This window comes from Oryzias melastigma, linkage group LG13 (genome assembly GCF_002922805.2).
Source record: "Oryzias melastigma strain HK-1 linkage group LG13, ASM292280v2, whole genome shotgun sequence".
Taxonomy (NCBI): domain Eukaryota; kingdom Metazoa; phylum Chordata; class Actinopteri; order Beloniformes; family Adrianichthyidae; genus Oryzias; species Oryzias melastigma.
Window position 1 is genome coordinate 10,110,645 of NC_050524.1, and position 14,943 is coordinate 10,125,587.

General features: G+C 41.6%; 1 protein-coding gene across 11 annotated transcripts in view; it reads left to right on the top strand.

Moving 5' to 3' along the window:
- Positions 1-14,943, top strand: part of robo2 (roundabout, axon guidance receptor, homolog 2 (Drosophila)) — a 351,986-nt gene that overhangs the window by 302,559 nt on the left and 34,484 nt on the right. For 6 of the 11 annotated variants that reach the window (XM_036214859.1, XM_036214863.1, XM_036214865.1 and 3 more), the window contains 5 exons: positions 961-1,192; positions 6,976-7,100; positions 7,199-7,370; positions 10,256-10,444; positions 14,605-14,647. In XM_036214859.1, the coding sequence (XP_036070752.1) occupies positions 961-1,192; positions 6,976-7,100; positions 7,199-7,370; positions 10,256-10,444; positions 14,605-14,647 (761 nt within the window). Of the gene's footprint in view, positions 1-960; positions 1,193-6,975; positions 7,101-7,198; positions 7,371-10,255; positions 10,445-11,146; positions 11,174-14,604; positions 14,648-14,943 lie in introns of all 11 variants that reach the window. The other 5 variants (XM_036214858.1, XM_036214861.1, XM_036214857.1 and 2 more) reach the window with 1 other exon arrangement.

The window sequence follows — 14,943 nt, forward strand, 5'->3', positions numbered from 1 at the left end:
TGCAAGAATGGTGCCAGTTTATATTTTCCAATGGACCACGTTAGCAGTTTTCCTGTTGACGTGTTTATTGACCCCTGTAGTAAGTCACACTATAGGGCCGAGCAACTAATTTAATGCTAGGCCATCACCTTCTGATTGCCGCATACAGCCAACTAAAAAGTGGTTCCCCAATCAATCAAGGGCCATTTTAGTAAACAAAGGGACTGCTTTATATTCCCAAATCATTCCATTAATATAAGTCACCCCCCCCCCAACTATGGAATCCATTTTGCTGATTTACTCAGACCACACTGGTGAAAAACAGCTGCTTAATATCCCGCTTGAAAGCTGTACTCACTTACTCCACTGTTAACAAGCCATTACAGTGAGTTATACGCTTGCTCTTCCTCTGCATAAATTCAGCGTTTTCTGTTTTACTGAATGGCCCAAGTTTTGAAGGAAGAGCCTTTTGTAGATTCCAAAGTGCACATTGTAAATTTTGTCTCCTCCCTTTTTTTCCTCCTATGGGATGTGTTTGCAGATATTGCCTCCTGGGTGTATTCCCCAGAGTGCCTTTATTTTGTTGCTGTGTGACATTCTCATAGTAACAAACCATTCCCGAAGCACTAAGACCTGCTTTAAGGTGTCAATAATTTTGAATTTATCACACATGCAGGACATGCATGTGTCGTGTGAGGTGGCATTATGGAGAAATTGTTTTAATGGAGGGTGCAGAACGATAGGCTGGGAGCTGAAAGCATGAGGTAATATTAGGGTGTTAATTGAGCAAAGTGTGGCATGGTTTGGGGATAAAAGCCCCATTAAACTAGTAACAGCTTCTAAAGTGTCAAGCATGCAGTCTTGTAAAGCACAGCGCAGGAAAATGTGTGTTATCCAGCAGTTATCTTAATGCAGTTTTAACCAATGTCCTGGACCAACAATAAAATACGGCCGTAATTCTGTCTCTGTGTTCATTCTCAGGTGGATCGGCAATCCCAGTTTATACAGGGTTACAGAGTTCTCTACAGGCAAACATCAGGACTACCTTCCCCAGGACTGTGGCAAACCCAGGATGTAAAGATCCCCTCTGAGCGCGGTGTTGTTCTTTCATCACTCAAGAAAGGAATTGTTTATGAGATCAAAGTACGACCTTACTTCAACGAGTTTCAAGGCATGGACAGTGAATCCAGAACGTCACGGACCTCTGAAGAAGGTAAATAGAAAGTCTTTCCTAAACTCATGTAGACTTATCTCTAAAAACTGGAGTGTGGCATAAAGGCGCATTCACACCAAACGCGATTCCCGCAACAAATTTGCTGTCCGTCACCTGTCAAAAAATTTGTTCCTGGGCTTGGCGCCGCTGCTGCATGTGGAGCTACCAGCTAATGTTTGGTATCTGTAGTTATCTCACTTAGAATGTATGGAAGACACAAATGATGACAATTTAAGGTTTATTTATTGTGAAGAGTTCTACAAAAACATTGGTGTCTTCATGTCTGGATTTATATGATTATTATTACAAGATTTTCCTGGTACAGGGAGTGTGTCTGTATGACAGTCGCTTCTGCTGTGTTTCTGTGTCTCTGTGGCTGAGCTTGAAGGTTGACTGTCTGGTATTAATCCGAGGGGGAAAAATTAAATTAGGAAACCTTTTTCCTTTTTTAAATGTCTTAATTAGGCCTGAGCTGGTAGCCTCTGCACCCCGCAGCTTCTTTCTGTCTGCCAGTATATCAACTGAGTGAGCTCTGTTGCGGGACCGAAAGTCGGCTATTTGTCCAGAGTGAATCCTGCCTTCGCCCCAAAGTAGCCGCATGATCCCTGCAAACCTGTGGCTCCAACAGGTTAAAGGAAAAAAATGGAAGCTCAGTAAAAAACGCTTTCTTTGGATTAGTATTCTACCCGCTGATCGAGTCACTGAAAACGTCACATGCTCAAAGCTGAGTTCCTGATTAGCAGATGTGACGTGTCAACCTGTCAAACTTCAGATATTTAAATTTTGTCTCCACCACCCAATTCATACTTTGTCACTCAAGACGAACTGCTGGCAGACCTTCGCCTTCGGACTGTAGTTCATATTATTACGGGGATTCTAAAGTAGAGAAAAGCGCCCTTGCGCTAATTTGCTTACACAATCGATTCAATTCGGCTGACTCTGTTGCAGAGAAAAGCAGCTTTTTTGGGCCCAACGCGGGGGGAACAGGGGTCTGCCATCGGGGGTCAGTCTGCCAACTGACCCCAACATATCCCCTTCCTCATACAAACATGCAATAGGGTGAAGGGGGGGGTGTCTGTATTGCAGTGTGCTGCGGGGGGTGGACTATCTGCCAGTGGCCCTCCTCCTGTGGCCGCTGCATGGATTTGCCCCTCCCCTCGATTTTATTTGCACCTTAGACATTTAGGACCCTTGGTGGGGGGGTGCTTGGACATCACTGCCAGCAAACAGTCGATGTCCTTTCAGTGCCCCTTCCGCCAATTTTAACCGCACCATAGACATGTAGGGCCGCTGGTGGGAGGGTGACGGGGCATCTCTGCGAGAAATCAGGAGGTGCCCTGTTAAGGCCTTCTCACCAATTTTAACCGCACCCCTTTAGTACACACACCTCTAACACCACAAACATACACTCTAACAAGCAAACACGCAAGCATCACACAAGGAAGGTGGGACCTTCGACCTTCTGTCCCCTACCCCATCCCTGGCGGGGGTGCGGGGAACCTCGGCCTGGTGGTCTGGTCTCTTGGGTGCCGGTCTCCTGGGCCTGGCGGTCTCCTCCCCACGCCGGGAGTGGGATCCCCGAGATTTAGCAGGGGATCAATCTACATCGGAGCCGGGGGGTGTCCAGGTCTCGGTGGTGCGGAGTCCGGTCCCTGCTTTCGAGAACTAGTCCTCTCCTTAACTCCATCAGTGGGTGTGCCTGGTCGGGCCTTGTTTACATCACTCCTTGGGGCCTCTGTTTCTTTTGGGTTCCCCTCTGCTCGGCGGGGGTGGGCGGCCCCTGCCCTGCTTCTCCACTGGACCTTCGCGGTGGGGGCAGGCGGTTGTCTGGAGTATGGGGTGGGTTGCCCTTGGGGGGCCCTGGCTCGTACCTGGGGTGGGGCGGGGGGGTCCTCTGCGCCGCTGGGTGGTGGTGGGCTGCTCCTCGGGGGTTGGGGGGCTCTCCGGGGGTGGGGTCCCGCGTTGGCCCTCCTGGCGGGGTGGGGGGGCTGCTCCTCTGGCTGGGCTGGGGCCTGCACTCTCCGTGTTCCTGTGCCTTCCTGCTCTTGGGTGTGGGGGGCCTCTGCGGCGGTCCCGCGTGCCCCGGTCTGGGTGCTCGGCGGGATTGCCCGGCGGGCGGTTTCTCTCCGCGGCTCCATGGCAGGTGTTGGGGGATCTTGGCTGCAGCTGCTGCCCCGGCGGGGGGTCTTGGCGTGGGGATGGCCGGGCGCTCTCCCCCTGAGTACATTCCATCACCATCCACCTCAGTGAAACATAAACACTCACCTGAGCACAGGTATCAGCTCATCTTAGCACTAACCGTTTGTGTGATAGAATGAAAGTCATTATCTGAATGGGTTTGTATGATGGAGTGTGTGAGCTGCAGTTGAATTGAGTACATGTGTAGTATATGTATAGTATATGTGAGTATGTTTAGTTTAAATGCGGAGACTATTTTGGCCAACAAGTGTGTGTGTAACTATAGAGTGTGTGTGTAGACAGGCCCCGCCCATTCTAGTTTATCACTTAGTCCTGGTTGTTTTATGATGTTGCTTCCCTCTGTTGCCATCTTCTTCTTCCTCTCCCCCCCACCCCTCCCCCACCCTCTTCCTTTTTTCCGTCCGGTCCAACAACAAAGATAAATAAATAAATAAAATAAAACATAATCAATATAAATAAAGTTTAGCATGAAATACAACAGGGGTTTATACTCAATAAACCCCTGTTGTGACAGTAAAATCTGCCCAACACAAGAAGCTCTCAGCCCGCATCTGTTGGCTCAGCTGTTGGACAGGACAAGTTAAAAAAAAAAAAGCAGCTTTTTGCCGTTATGCAACACTTTACGTTAGTAAGTAATGTGTTATGAGTTAGTATGTGATATGAAAAGCCACTTTTCTCCATGTCAGAATCTGATGATTCACGTTGATTCTGTGAACGGTCAAAGATATCCAAGTGCAACGGTATGTCAAAGATTGTGTGTTATACAAGTGTTCCCAGTGCCCTCCCAATTGTTGAAGGGTTAGTAAAAGTTCTGATAGGCCATAGTACAATGTGGCTTCAAATGCCACACATCTACTTTTGAATGAACTTGCTGTTTTGACCCATGTCAGAACAACATCTGTATCACTCAGGAATCCTTCAGTCTTTCAGTTAAAGAAACTGAATGGAATTATTACTTCCCGTCAGGTAAAGACTCAGTCCATCCACACAGCTACAGGAAAACACAAACGCAGACTCTTTGAGACGAAGCCTATCATTCCTTAGTATACTCAGGCGTCCATGTATTGGAGACAGTTCACATCCTGTTGAGTTGACAGGCTCATTTATTTTCCTTTTCTCAAGGGGCCGTATCTCCTGTGACCGGCTAGTTTATGCAGGCCAGCCACAGGAGTGGAACTACCATCACATTACAGCACACAAACACCTATAAAGTGAACACATACACGACAACACACCTCTTCTCCCTTAGGGCTCAAAAGCTACATGTCCCAGCTATTACTAGCACTGATATCACCCCCCTCCCTACACACACACCTGTCCTCTGTCTGCTTCCCTATCCTGCAAATTCTCATCCACTTTCTATTTCTGTCATAACCCAGCTGGAGTGGAGGTCTTAGCTAATAAGACACTTTCTGGACTCTTCAGAGACCTTGAGAGTACTGCGAGGGCTGGCGAGATGGATCGTGAAATCTAGTTCAAGAAGTGATTAAAATTAGGGTTGTCTATTAGGTAATACGATCAAAGAATCCCCAGAGTAAATCGTAGAGTTTAGAGTATGTTCAGCCATGTATTCAGCTACCTTAACACATTCTCTTTATCCCCATCTGGACATTCACGTTTTGGATATTGGCTATAGCCACCATCTGCAAATTCCAAAAAAAGCTAAGAAATGCCTCTGGTGGATCATTTTTTGAGCATGATAATGGTTTTTTGGGAGAAGGAAATTAGTGATGTTTGCAGAAATGTTCATTTGTAGACTAATTGTCTACACCAATCTCTAGGGGGATCCCAAGCCACCAATTTCTTGTCATTAGCAATTGGCTACTTTTCGGTAATGGTATGATGTGTTTACATTCCGTCATCGTTCAGCACAGCACGCCACGCACATACAAGACAGGGGGTCACATTTCAGCCTCCCATGCATCAGTTTGCTAATGGCCCTATTAGCCCAGCCTCAGAGGCCTCTAATGACAAATGTGTGTTGTTTAGCACAAATATGCATGATAATAAGCTGCTAAATCATTCATAACATTAACTTTGAATGACTTTGTCTCTGATGGCTTCTATGCACAAAACCATCTCCCTGATGTAATGCATCACTGGAAAGCCCTGATTATGATGGCTGATCAGATGCTCTCTTGGCGAATTGTTTCCAATCTGGCCAAGGTGTTGGGCTGATCACTTAACCCATTCATCTTCCCCCATGCCAGGGCCTTCTGGCTCTCTGGGGGTTGGTGTGGCCAATTGCACTGAGGGATGAGCACAGATTTACGGGGTGACACGTGCCATTTTGGATGGAGGTAAGGGTAGGGGGAGGCAGCCCAGGAGTAATTGACCTGTCAGTATTCTGCTGTGGTGCCGTGCCACTGCCAGACACTGCGGAAATGAGAAAACATTATTTTTAAAACCCTATTTCCAGTTGGTCAAGCTGTTACTTATATTTCCTCTTACTCCATTAAGGATCAGAAGATTGTTGCCATCAGAATAACAACAGAAGTTGGTGAAACATTGGACTTCTCTTGTTTCTCTCTTTCCCTGTTGCCTGTGAATACAACCGGTTAGACATGCCTCCCACAAAAGGATCCCTAAATCCACACCAACTGGCTTTAGTTTCATCTGGCTGATCGATAGACTCAGTCAATATGTTTACCGACACCCCGTTTCCCTCTAAAATGTATTTTTTTCATATTTCCTTAGTGTCTGCTCTTCATCCGTGTAAGCCCGCTGACCCGTGTGCCAAACTGGCCAACGCTTTAGTCTTAGCGTGACTGAAAGCGCTTGACTGACTGTGCCAGCCCATCACTCCGTAAATCAATACTAGTATCCTCAGTGCAAATCTACAAAGCCAGAGTAGAGACAGAGGAGAGGATGATGTATTAAATCATAGTGAAATGTTAAAGACATGAGATGGCTGGGTAGATCTACACTGTTTTTAAACCTTGATATCTTACAGTCATTTGTTCTATCTCTTACCAGTATCATTCCTCATCAGACTGTGTATATAGATGTTTCTAATTTGTTATTTTGCATCTTTCTTTAAAGGAGGGGTCTCAGACTAGCGGCCTGCTGGGCCCCCAAGTTGATATTTTGTGGCCCCCGCCTTAATATGAAAGTTCAATGTCTACTAAGCAATACCTTTTGCATGTTCACACTTCTTCGATGATAACTTTGTATTTGCTTTGTGATGTTTCAGCTTGCTTTATGCTTAAAACTTTGTAATTGCTATTGTCGTTGGATCTGATCTTCAAAAAAGTCCTTAGCAACAGGTGCTAGTGTTGTTAACTCCTGTCATTTCACAGGACACACCGAAGATATTGCTTAGTAGTGCACAGACATGAACAAATGTTCAATAAACTTGTTCACTCAACGTAGACAATGAAACAAAGACATAGACAGTGGATGCAAAAACATAATTTTTGCACAAATTGAACCTCATATGGCCCAGCCTCAGCCAGACTCTGGCTTCAGTGGCCCCAAGGTAAATTGAGTTTGAGAACCCTGCTCTATAGAAAAAAGTATTGGATCCAAAAAATGGCCATGACTGATGACTCTAACCTGTGGATGTATTGTGCATTTTCTTTCAGCTCCTAGCGCTCCCCCTCAACAGGTTACAGTCCTGACTGTGGGAAACCAGAACAGCACTTCTATTAGCATCTCTTGGGACCCTCCTCCACCAGACCACCAGAATGGCATCATTCAAGAGTACAAGGTTTGATGCAGCCAGCCAGTGTGAATTGTGTGATAGATTCCATTAAGCTAAACAGGATCAAGAGCCCTGCTATCTGCTTTTCTTTCCCTTTGCTTCAGATCTGGTGTCTGGGGAATGAGACGCGATTCCACGTAAATAAGACCGTGGATGCGGCCATACGCTCCGTGGTGGTGGGCGGGCTGCAGGTGGGAGTGGTGTATCATGTGGAAGTGGCTGCCAGTACAAGTGCAGGAGTTGGAGTCAAGAGTGAACCTCAACCAATTTTCATTGGTAAGACTCGCGTACAAAACAATAATAAAAAAAAAAAACTGCTGACATTTATGTATTTGCTTGTTCAAGTCTTCACAAAATCAAAGCAAATAATGAAAAAAAGTATTTCAGTGTTGTGGTAACAGATCTCAGGAAAAACAAGGAAGTCAACAGTTTGATAAGGCGGTATAAACACTCTTTTGCTAAAGCAACGCCTGACTGGAAATGATTTATATGGAGCTGTGATAGATTTTGCCTGATTTGAACCATAACGGATGGCTTAGCCTGCAGCGTGTTCTTATTTCCCCTGTGTCACTCACATAATCCATCTCTGAGAGAACAGCACCAAGCTTCTAATATGTTATCTTTGTATATACAGTATATAAATAAATGTAACATTTTCAAAGTTGTAGCAGTTTGGTTTTGAAATGAATATATGTAGATTTCTTTTCATGTGTGCGTGTCGTTTATGATTCGTGTTTTGATGTTTTTGCTGGAATGTTTGGGAACCAGAGCGTGTACTTTTATTGGAGGTCTTAGTGATGCTGAAGTGTGATCAGAGATCAATACAGACTATTGCACTCCTCTGTCATTCTGCAAGGTGTGTTTGACCAGCAGTGAAGTGAATTAGAGGCTGAACAAAGCAAACAGCTGCATCACCGGGGATTTTATCATAAGCTTTCAGGCTTTGTGTTTTTGCGATGTGCACTTTATGTTTCACTGCAAAGCTTGTATGTTTCTCTGCTGGTCAATGTCTGGCTGAAGCTTCTTATACCTTGCGTCTTTAAAACCCCATTCTGAGCATCTGTTGTAAAAGTGTTAACAGTGGTCTTTTACATGATTATTATGCCATTTTTAGCTAAAATAAAAAATGTGTTGTTTTCTAGAACAGAGTTTCTGCAGAGCGACAGTATTTCATTAGAAATTCACATCTGAGTTGTGGGTGGGACTATTGGTGCGGAGTAAGCCCGCCCCTATTTCCCAACATCCATCTCTTTACACTCTCTCCGGCTAGCTTAAAGCCCCTCACACCCCCAACTTATGACAATATCAGTGCAACAAAACTTTATAACTGCTTTTTTTTGTTTGCTCCTGATTCACAACAATTAGAAAAAGAAATATAAGCTTAATTTTACTTTTGTATGTCCTCCTTGTATGTCCTTTGTATGCCAATATCTAAAGACTTTAAAGAGGTCATATTACACTTTATTTTTCATATTCATATGTATCTCTTCACTAATTACATTTATTTTTTCTTTGGATCAAATAGGTTATTTATGTGGTAAACTGATCAATTTTGCTCTAGGTGGGAGAGGTGGGATCCATTAGCATCTCCACTCTCAGAAACCCAAACATTAGGACAAGGTTTTTGATCAAACATAGACTTGAACTATTAACAGCTCTGCGGCTTCAGGCGATGCCATTTTACTTCCTGTTACTCATCGCTATGAAGTTATTTGTGTTTATTTTGGTCTTAAGTAATCTTCCACCCAACACTTTGATTACACATGGAAATGCAGGTTTCTACAAACACAGACTTTTGTCAGCAGAAAACTCGCCAGTGAAAACACCCTTTTGCTTAAGAAGCAGCTTACCAAGGAAAACATTTAAACCCAAAGAAATAACAATACAGCTTCATCTGTCAATTTAAAATAGAAACTGCATCCACTGTTGACTCGTAAAACTTCTATGTGAAAGTGAAGCTGTTTTTCTAGTTTTGTTACACCCAGACGCTTTCTAGTCCTCTTGTTGGCACATTTCACCATGGGTGATGGGCCTTCTTTGTTCATGTAACGTGCTTGGTTAATCACGAAACAAATTCTCTGACATTATTACAGGTTTAAATCAAATAGCTTCCAAATAAAATGTGCCAAATTTAATATAAGGTCATATTTGAAGGTTGGAGGAAGGGCTCTCAATCTCAAAAGAACAAAAAATGTAAAATAAAATAAATAGCCTTTTTTTTTTATTCTATGAAGTCCCTCATCAAATTTAGCCTAAGCGTTCATTTATTTTATATTATGTCATTTTTATTCTTGCAGCTTTAATCTAACACATCTTTTGATTTTTTTTGTTTTAACTTTTTGTCCTCAAATTTTAGCCACAGCGTTTTCGTTATTTTATATTTTCCATTTTTACGTCTGTTTTATTATTGCTTCTTTTATCTACTGTGTCTTACAACTTTTTTGTTCTTCACCTTGTGTTCAACAGCAAAGTTGATGAAAAGTGCTATATAAATAAAGTGATTGATTGATATACTAAAGTATGATCATTCTCATTGACAAAAAAACAAAGATAAACATAGAAAAAAGTACCTATTTTAAATTTTTTGATATCAAGTGTTCAATATCTCCAACCCCGTTGGTTTTACATATGGGTGTTGGGAAAAATTAATTTGACGATATATTGCAATATTTTACTTGGATCCTTGTATTGATTTAAAATGCTGACAGGACGATATTTAATTAATCATTTATGAGTATCCACCTAAGTTGTTGTTGGCAGCGCAGCCTTTTTTGGTAGCTATTCACCAGGACCAAAAGAACAATAAGATCTTGCTGAACCAACTCGTGATAAATGTCATCAAATATAAATAACTTCACTGTTTTATTACAGTGAAAGACATAATAATATTCAGGTAGAATATTTTTCTAAGTCATACTCTAAAAAAAAAAATAAACTGAAAAATTGTTCTGGTACAACCTTGGGATATGTCACCATACGATATGTATCGTGCATCGCCAAACTCTTGCCAATACACACCCCTAGTTTTATATGAATTAATATGTTAGATTTCACCTTGAAAAATCAAGGAATACACAGTGACATTGATAATTCTTGTTTTTCTCCTTTAACCATCCACCCCACCTCACTTTCTTTCTGTCTTCCTGTTGTTGTGCCCTCAGGGAAAGAATTCCAGGAAGTGATTATTCATGGAAACCGGAACAACAGCATCACAGAGCAGATCACCGACGTGGTGAAACAGCCTGCATTTATTGCTGGGATTGGAGGTGCCTGCTGGGTCATCCTTATGGGTTTCAGCATCTGGCTGTACTGGAGGAGGAAGAAGAGAAAGGGCCTGAGCAACTACGCAGGTTAGCATAATTAGTAAAATATTGATTCAACAATGAACACAGCGTTGCACCTCAACAGGGAATCAGACGCTGGTGTGATTCACTCTGAGACCACTTTGGTCAAATCCACCCACCGTGTTTTGAAGCGACGAAGCTGAGTAGGCAGACCGGACTCGCTGCTGGTCACTGTAGCTGGAGTTGGTCCACTTGTCCACCCACACTCTGAACCCTACACCCTTCCAAGTGACCCCTAGTCAGTACAAGCAAGCAAGTGAACTGCCAGAATCACAAGATTTTATTATAGAGCTGAAAATGGTAATGAGCTGACAGTAGAGTTATGTGCATTCTGGTATTCTTACCGTGATTTTTTTTTTCCTAACATACAGTAAAAATTAGGGAAACACATTTCTGAAAGCACGTTTATTTTTTTACAAATACAAAAGAGTAGGTTTATTGTCAGAAGCTGCTGCTTTATTTATTTTCCATTGTCATTTGTTACATGTATATGTCCATGTGTTTTTATTTTGCTTGTGCCACCGCCTCTGCACCTCTGAGCTGGCTGCTTTCCTGGCTTTTGCTCTGCACGCTGGGGTACGCTGGGGTTTCATACCTCTGACCCACCTTTCAGCTTAGCACCATCCCAAGCGTGCAGAAAACCCCTAAAGCACCCGCTTACCTCTGCAGGCTTTTAACGCACAACTTCTCTGTCTTCTTGTTTTGCAGTTCAGTCCTTCACCTTCACCCCTGCAGGTACTGTTCATTTGTCCCGTCTCCTCACCCCCCACTTGAACGCTGACTCATGTCCTGTTCGCTTTTAATACACAAGCTTGGACTTTCAGATAATATGGTCATGGCTGTTTTCGTTTTAAAATCTGTGGTGAATTTCAAGACTAAAAAAGTGGGTATTAGCCATGACCTGGTCCATGCAGCGCATTAAGCTCCCCTCCCTGCCCAATCTCCAGCCATTTTCCATGTTGTTAAGTGTTTGTGTATGCTTGTTTTGGCTCATTTTTACAGAAGTATCATCCTTCCTTTTTAGCTATTTTGAGATTCAGGGAAAGACAGTCCATTTTGTTTCACTTCTTACAACAATTTCTGTTTTTTTTTTTTGCTTTGCAAAATTCAACTTATGACAAAATGTATACATTTTATTTATCTACAGTTGCTTTTTTTCTGTAGCGTTTTTTCATGCTGTTGTGTCAGCCTTGTTTAATTTCTGGCTATCGAAGATTTGAATTAATTAATAATTTTTTTACTAAATAGAAGATAAAAAAATACATCAGGGTACACAGATAATTAATTTAATCTACAATTACACTTTTGGCATAATACAACATATATACTGTTTAATTTAACCCCTAGACTCCTCTATACCAGTTATGAAAAAAAAAATCATGTTTTTGTCTTCAAATAGATGCTAAAGTAGAGACCCACTTCAATAAAAATCATGTTTTTTTTTTTTTTTTTACATATTCTTGTTGCGTTTTACTTATGATGGGGACGTTTATAAAGAAAATCAAGCTTAAAATTGTCTTTCTGAGTATTTTTTTTTTCTAAAAAGTTGTGAATCAGAAGTAGACCTAAAAATACTATTTAAAAATACTTGCAGGTGTTAATCTGCTTGTACGCTATTATATGGCAACTCAAAACTGTACAACCGGAAAACTCCAATACTGCTCGCTTATTTTGTTGCACTGAAAATGTTAGCTTGGGGTTGTTAGGGGCTATAAGCTAGCTCAAGGTTGTGTTAACAGATGGATGATAGGGAAGGGGAAGGTTTTTTGATTTTGGCTAAAAATGCCATAATTATAATTAAACAACCACTCTTTTGCAATAGATCAAAAGATGATCGGAGTGGGACTTTAAGGTGATTTTGGAGTCGAAGTGGTTTGATACATATTTGCATCACTGAGTGTCAAAAGGTTTAAAACACCAATATTACACTCCCTCAGAGCTGTACCTCTTTTTTCTCTGGATCTTACCTTAAAAATAACAGATTAAATTACTAATCTGTATGTTTCTGTAAATCCTTATCCCACACAATCCACTTTAGTTCAGCCTTTTTAGAATATCCGACTTTAAAATTTGCAGACCCAGGAAAATCCAGACAGAAGGAGCGTAATTTCTTAGGAGATTTTTGACTGCCCCACATTTTAAGGTTGGCTACAGCATAGATTATGCAGTTAGAGTGAAGTGATCTATATTGAACATGAGTCAGAGTGCTGCTGAAAAGTTTTACACCACTGCTCTTCTCTGTATTGACAACACGCTGATGTATTGAGTGTCCTGTCTCAGCCTCCTAAAGCTGTCAGTACAGAAGAGGTAAATCACAACACTGTTGAGGCGCACTGCCAGCAAGAATTAGATTTGATGGAATTTTTATATGCTGATTACACCCCTCCGGCCCCCACCCCTCCGCCGACGCTTATTAAAGGGGATTAATCTGTATTCATATTGGGGAAAGTGCTTATCTTGGAGACGGAGGCTATGGAAGCACAGCTCAGCCATGTCACTCTGGCAAACACAAAAGTGTTCCGCTGCCGTCCAGAAATGTGCCTGAGCGTAGATAGAGACTTCAGAAGCCGTCCCTCAGCGTAGCCTACACTCGCCTCCGCCTGTGTCTTCTGTCAGTCCTCACTCAGACAACAGAGTATGCTCAAATGTTCGTTTGGTGCTAAGAGTACAAAGAGATATAGCTCTCTAAGATGGAAAAAAAGCTCTCAAAGTCCCTTTTCTTTTTTTTTATACCTAGAAAATTGTTAAAACCTCACTTGTTGATAATACAGGACAGGGGCAGATCTATTGGGGTGCAAGGGGGCAACAGGAAGCTTTTCCCCCATACTTGCCCCCTCTCCCCTCTATTGAAAAAGATTGAGAAATCATCAAAACAAGCCTTTTTAAGTATTGCAAAAATCGCATAAATTATATGATATAATAAGTATATATATATATATATATATATATATATATATATATATATATATATATATATATACAGTATGTGTGTGTGTGCATATACATACACTATATGTGTATATACAGACACATACTATACATACATAGTGCATATATATATATGTGTGTGTGTGTGTACATACATACTATGAATATATATGTTTACATAAACTATATGTGTAAAGATCTGCATACTATATATATATATTTACTTTATCAGAATCTTAAATATTACAAATATTTGGTTAAATTTGAGGTCTTGCCATTACAAAATTCTCTGAGAATTCTTAAAAGTTGTTGCGGGAGTGTCCTCTGACTCTTGCTACGTCACCCTCGTAACCCCCCATGCCTGGACTTGTGGAAGCTGAATGAAGTAAAAAAAGGGGGGAGGAACTGTTCATCCTTCTGTTCTCTTTAATCTCCATCTGTGAAGCAAATAAACCAAATTACTAACAGCTTTCCTTCCTTCTCTTTAGTGAACTACCTTTCTTTACTTCCTCAATTTTTTTGTTGATGTTTGTTTTAGCTCTTTGGAATGAGGTGGTTTCCCAAATTCTTCCTGTATTTTCTGTAATTCCTTCAATCCCCTTGTACTTCTCTGATCTTCCTTTTGCTTTTTCATCACACCAGAGATGAAATGGATTCCTGATGCTTAACATTGAGATTTTACAAGCTGCCAAAAAAAAGTTGCCCTTTTTATCATAACACCTTTGTAATAGAAGAGACCACATGCATAGTTTCTGGGGGTGCCCTGCCCGCCTGCGGACCGGTAACTTCAGTCCTCCATGCTTGTAGGTAGAAAACTCAAAATGATTAATGAGCCCTCTGCCTTGTCTAATCATTTCTTGGCTGAAATTTAATCACAAATCTGATAATAACTCAGCAGCAGAATCAGAAAGATGAAATGAGCTTTCCTTCTCATCAGGCGTCTTGTCCTTGAGGAACACATGACATCTCCACTTATGCAAATCAAAGCAATATACAATCCTCCTCGTGCACTTAAAAAAAAAAAAACGCCTCAAAGACATTGGATGCAGAGAGACATCTGGACTCAAAAGTGAACCCATCAAACTGTTATGAAATGGACGAGGTTATAGTTTGTAGTCTTGACACTCTGGAAATGGCAGGGTTTCTTGTTTGAAACACCTATAAAACCAAATGTGTAATATTATATATTATTGAAAAAGTAATATTTTTTCTATTTCCTTTTTTTTTTCCAACTTTAGTGACGTTCCAGAGAGTGGATGGTGGCCTGATGAGCAATGGAAGGTGAGTGCCAGAAATATCACCGTCACCTACAAAATAAAAGCTTCTCCTCATTGCTTATTTTCTTTCCCAACTTGTAAAACCTCTTCATCTGCTTAGGCTTCTAACTCTGATAAATGAATGGTATTGCTGTAGAATGCCAACGCCTGCCATGCAAACAGACATGCAAATATATATTTCCAGCACATCTTCATTTATGCATCGATAGATGAACTCATAAATCTCTTCAACAGAATTAACAGAAACAATTTAAGCAGAGAGTGCTTTTATTTTGTCATTTATCTTCTGCTGCTGGCTAC